A 6,000-nucleotide genomic window follows, 5' to 3' on the forward strand; every position below is an offset into this window, starting at 1 on the left:
GCATGGAAACAGGCCTTAGCTAACCAGTACAACATCAGGAACTCAGCAGGTTGGGCAGGAATGACTTAACAAGGTCTGGCACATATGTATAGATTATTACAAAGATATAAGATAGAGCAGGGAACATGCATTAGTTTATAAGTAGTAGGGAAAGCAGGTTTAGGCTAGTAACATGATCAGGAGTTGACTCTAGTGAAACATTAAGTTATACATGAATGACTCAACAAAAATTAGAACATGACTCGTCTCATCACAAAAGTACAGAACAAAGTAAGAAGCTAAACTCAGAGTAAGCAACAATAATAGGCATTACACATTAGAGCAAACAGACTTAAGAAAAACAGAATCAGGACAACAAATGGGCAAATTCGATTACTAGAAAGCATAGAGCCTCAAGAAGAACTTCAGAGTATACAATAGCGTGTTGATTCAAAAAATCTCAGAGATATAGATATGCAGAATAGGAACTCAAACGAAAAGGAATAGAATTGCAATGGTCGTAGGTACTTACCAGTTACCGATTAAGGAACAAGTAAATAAGAAGAATAATTTCAGCAATACTCCAATGTCAAATAGCAAAACGAACAGTAGAACTTAGGAATTTTAGTACGTCAGAGTTCCCAAGGGTTTTGAATGACCCCTGGGTAGTGCTCACACTGAGAAAGGTTCGATAATTGAATTCTGGTGGCCTTGGCTTTCAGCCGGCCAAGAAATTGAGCCTCAAAGTAGTATAAGATGAATAAGAATAAGAGAGTAGTGGTAATTTTTCTATGATTCAAAGTCTGTGTCTAGGGGAAATTGGGAAGGGGGTTTATATAGTGTTGAATCAAGCAAATAAACAAGGAAAAACATCAAGTAAACACGAATAAAAAGAGTAAAATATCGCATGCAATTAGTAAAATAACCGAAAAGGAAAGAAATCAAACTCCAAACACTAGTTAGGGTTTAATGCTCAAAAATCAGCCAATTGGTATGAAGAATCAAACCTTTCTTCATGTATATGGACAGAATATTATCCAAATCTCCAAGATTGAGGTTGATTCCAGTCCGATATAAAGATGGTATTTGCTAAAATTGGGCAAATACCAAAGTAATACCATAAACGTATGACCAGTATCGGAGAAACATAGATATGGTAAGCAAAATAATGGTGGAATCCCATTATCAACGGAACAGGAGAGGGGATTAAGGGAGAGGCGTCGAGGGTTCTTGCTAAGTGAGCAAGTCCTGGATAGCTTTGATTTTTGACGGGTCTAACTCAATACCTTGGCTGCTGACAATGAAACCTAACAACTTTCCAGTAGGGACTCTGAAGCCACATTTTCAGGGTTCAACTTCAAATTGTATTTTTGAAGTCGATCGAAAAATTTCTTCAGGTCTGCTATGTGATCCGAACTCCTTTTAGATTTGATGATAACATCATCCACGTACACTTCTATTTCCCTGTGTATCATGTCGTGGAAGATAGTCATCATGGATCTCATGTAGGTGGCCCCAGCATTCTTCAAACCAAACGATATTATTTTGTAACAATATACCCCCATGGTGTGATAAAGGCGGTCTTTCCAGCATCCTCTTCGTCCATCCATATCTGATGATATCTTGCGAAGCAATCCACAAAGGATGTTGATTGGAGTTCATGCTTAGCGCAGTTGTCGATTAGTATGTGTATGTTAAGCAATGGGAAATCATCGTTAGGACTTACTCTATTCAGATCTCGGTAATCGACACATACTCTAACTTTCCCATCTTTCTTTGGAACCGGCACAATATTGGCTAACCGGGTTGGGTATTCGACCACTCAGAGAACCTTGGCATTAATTTGTTTGGTGACCTCCTCTTTTATCTTTAAACTCATATCTGGCTTGAATTTCCTGAGCTTTTGTTTTATCGGTTAACACATAGGACTGGTGGGTAGCTTGTGAGCTACTATGGATGTGCTTAACCCAGTCATATCATCGTAGGACCATGCAAAAATGTCCTCATATTCCTTTAGGAACCTGTCCACAGCAATATGCTTTCTATCTTCTTGCTCCACCATCAATCTTTTTCAATTGCGTTTACCCTCTCAATGCGGTGATATGTTTCTCCACCCAACTTCCTCCTGTTTTCGATGACTGGAACGGTCTGGTTGGGGTAGATAGGGTTGTTTCCGTCTCCATGAATGATCACCTCCTGATGATTCCATTCGAACTTCATAGCTTGGTGCAGAGTAGAAGCCATTGCCCTAGCTGCATGTATTCATGGTCGTTCCAACAATAGGTTATAAGTAGCAGATATATCTAGCACTTGGAACTCAACGTCAAACCAAGTCGGATCCATCTGTAGATCAAGGTTGATTTCCCCAATAGTGGTTCTCTGAGATCCGTCAAATGCCTTCACATTCATGCTTCCCATTTGTATCTGTGCAGGCCCTTACCTAATCTTTTCAGAGTGGTCAATGGACATATGTTCATACTCGAACCTCCATCTATTAGGACCCTGGCAATGAACTTGTCCTCAAATTGCACTGTGATGTGCAACGCCTTGTTGTGACTCAATCCTTCTGGAGATAATTCATCTTCATGGAAAGTGATTTTGTGACTCTCCAGTACCTGCCCGACCATGTTAGCCATCTCTTCACTAATGATGTCGGTGGGTACATAAGCTTCACTCAACACTTTCATCAAGGCATTCTTGTGTGCGTCTGAATTTTGAAACAATGATAAAAAAGGATATCTGAGTAGGAGTCTTATTAAAGTGGTCAACAATGGAGTATTCCCTTGCTTGTATCTTCCTCCACAGGTCATCAGTGCCAGTCTCAACAACAGGCGGTTTAGGTGCAGCTTCTTTGTTTGTTCCTCCCAGATTCTCAGGTGTGTAAACTCTTTCAGTTCTAGGCATACCTTGCGCGACACCTGTTTCTTCCATTTTGGCTTTTCCCTTTCTTCTTGCTTCCGCAACATAATCCCATGGGATGGCATCAGACTTGTACGATGGTATGGGAGCTACCATTACAGTAAAGGGTGTAGCTACCTCAACTTCAAATGGCGCCTGGGTTTGTACCACAACTGGCGTGAGGGTGACCGGAGATGTTTTAGGGGTGTCCCCCTCTTTAATGAGTCCGATGGACGCTTCCTGATCCCATTCCTTGTCAGTTTCTATCATGTTCACTCCCTCACCTCTATGATCCGAGAGAGGGTTATTGTAGACATTCGGTGCAACTTCCTTTGCTGGTATAACCTTAGTGTCGATCAACATCTGAATCTTGTCTTTCAACGTGCGGCATTCCTCAATTGTATGACCCTTCATGCCTGAATGATAAGCACATGTTTTGTTGGGGTTTATCCATTGGGAAGGATTTTCCACAACAACAGCAGGAATAGGGGTGACGTAACCAGTGGCCTTCAGTCTCTCATATAGTTGGTCTTCTATTCTCTCTCCCAACTTGATGATGTCTGAGAACTTGTGATTCTCGATGACCATCAATCATTCATAATACTGTAGATATTGAGCTCTAACAAAGAACTTGTTCATTTGTTCTTCTTCGAGTGTTGGCCTTACCTTTGCGGCCTCTGATCTCCAACGAGTAGCATACTCGCGAAAGGTTTTTGTCTGCTTCTTCTTGAGGTTTTGAATATAGAAAATGTGTGGCGCATTTTCTGTGTTGAACCTGAATCTGTCCATGAAGTTTGATGCCATACTTACCCAATTTACCCACTTCTTTGGGTTTTGACTGATATACCAAGACAAGGCGTCTCCTGTAAGACTTCGCATGAACAGCTTCATGCGTATTTGTTCATTCTTACCTACTCCTACAAGCTTGTTGCAGTATGTTCTTAGATGCACCTTCGGATCACCAGTTCCATCGAACATTTCGATCATTGGAGGTTTGTAACCCTCTGGCAGTTCAACATCTGGCTGGATACACAGATCTTCATAATTCAGACCTTCAACTCCTTTCCCACCTTTAACACTCTGGACTCTCCCAATAAGTTTCTTGAGTTCCTCTGCCATGTTTCTAATAAGTAGGTCCTTCTCAGTCGGTTTGGGTATGTATAGGGTTTGATACAGGGTATGGGATAAGGTTTTCACATATATCGGATTACTTTGATGAGTTCCTAGAACTTGGATATATGGGTGGTCGTTGGTTGAGTTTTGTGGATCGGGAGTAGGTTGCGGTGCATTTTGGTGAGTGTGATAAGTAGTGGTTTGCGGGTATTGAGTTTGATGATGGTGATGTTGTTGAGGGGTTTGCACTGGTGGTGGGTTAAGGTTATGGGGAGGTGTGGGATTCTGATATTGGTGTGGTACGAGATGATTTGGAGCTATGGGTGGTTGATTCTGGTTTTGTGTGTTTTGTGGCGGTGTTTGGTTATGTGTAGTCGGGTTTTGCAGGTTGATGTCGGGAATATTGAGAGTAAGGGAAAGGTTTGCCAGATTTTGGACCTGCTCAAGCTCACCCTGTAGTTCCATAATTTTCTGCTCCAAACGTAAGACCAACTCATTCTGCCCCGGAGTGCCTCTACCATCTAAAGTTTCAACAGTTTCCGCCACAACAGCATTATCTTTTTGGATACCACTTAAATCATCCATTTTCCCTTTGCCCTTTCTTTTGCTTTTCGGGTCGCTAGGTGGAGGAGGTGGTGGAGGACCTCTAGATCTAATGTGGTATGTTGATGATGCCAGTATGCACGAACCAACCTTTGGGAATGGGAATAATCAAAAAGAAAGAAAAAAGCAAAAGGTAACCAAGTCAGTAAGGTTAAATAAAAGAGTGTTCGCAATATTTATACATGTTTTACAAAGTCATGCAATAATTCGAGTCCTAATTTGGGGGACCTCATTGTGCTTGAGGTAAGACTAAGCGACACATAGACTTGGAGAAAATTGATGCCAACTTTGCTTCATTTCATTAATGCGAAAATAAGCCAAAATAAACTTTCACTAAATCAACAATAGTAATGAAGTCACTAATGGTATTAGGCCTTATTACATCAAAATCTAATCTAAGCTAGAAAGTAGTAAAGAACATCATCTCCTAATATACTTAGTCCCTAAAGGACCTTCTCCATGCTTGGCTCTCTTGACCCCATCAATCATGTTCCCCAGATCGCGCATGTCCAGCAATAAGTAAGCTTTTGCCAGCTTTCCTCCTTCATCGTAGTCCATGCCCTAACAATCCCAAAGTCTATTCCTCATCTTCCCTTCTAGCTCCATCAGTCCTTGCTCCAAGTATTCTAATCTCTCCATCGACTTAGTGGCAATCTCTTTCCATTCCCTTATCGCCTCCATGTTTGCCTTATGTCGCTCCAGATGCTTAGCTTAAGATTCGAACACCCTTTTGCGTAGCCTCTTGTACTTCACCTGTGCCTCAGCCACTTCATCTATCATCCTATCCTTTAGATTGACTCCTTGTTTGACATCCCTAGCTAAGTTGTCTTCTAACAATGATAGATAGTAGTACATATGGCCGGTGTGATACCTGTCTGGCTCAATGGTTTCTCCTTCCACGATGATCTTTTGGTTCCACATGTGTTATGCTTCGAACTTAAATGGGATGACATCTCCCTTGAAATTTGCCGTGTACTGGACCATGTTGGAAACCTGAGGTATGACTTGTTTTCTTCCCGCTTGCCTCATTACCCTTATAGAAGCGTAAGGGCAGATGCCTCACAGCCCGATCAGGACCAAGTGAGTAGTCCCTTTTGATCTAATGATGAACTCACTACTAGGAAACCATTCAAACATCCAATGCACCTGCTCGTCTGACAGATTGCTGAAGAAACGCACCCAACCTACAATATTTCCAGGCTTTGCAAACCTGTCTGGAATAAACGTTATTTTCTTTGGGTTATGCTATGTAGTCATTCAGTGGCCTCCGCAAAAGCTCTTGACGGTACTCTCCCCTCTGAAAGTGTCCTAGCAGCCAAACTTGTAGCAATATATTACAACCCTCAAAGTGCCTGAATCCCTGCTTGCACTGATCCAGAGCACGGTACATCTCAGCTATGATCATGG

General features: G+C 41.7%; 1 protein-coding gene across 1 annotated transcript; it reads right to left on the reverse strand.

The window, feature by feature from the left end:
* Positions 1–3,468: 3,468 nt before the first annotated feature.
* Positions 3,469–3,996, reverse strand: LOC138907700 (uncharacterized). Its single transcript, XM_070198305.1, has 2 exons — positions 3,761–3,996; positions 3,469–3,658 (listed from the first exon to the last, which is right to left on the reverse strand). Exons 1-2 carry the CDS (start codon positions 3,994–3,996, stop codon positions 3,469–3,471), a joined length of 426 nt encoding a protein of 141 aa, XP_070054406.1.
* Between the last annotated feature and the right edge of the window lie 2,004 nt (positions 3,997–6,000).

The sequence above is a fragment of the Nicotiana tomentosiformis genome, chromosome 3, assembly GCF_000390325.3.
Source record: "Nicotiana tomentosiformis chromosome 3, ASM39032v3, whole genome shotgun sequence".
Taxonomy (NCBI): Eukaryota; Viridiplantae; Streptophyta; class Magnoliopsida; order Solanales; family Solanaceae; genus Nicotiana; species Nicotiana tomentosiformis.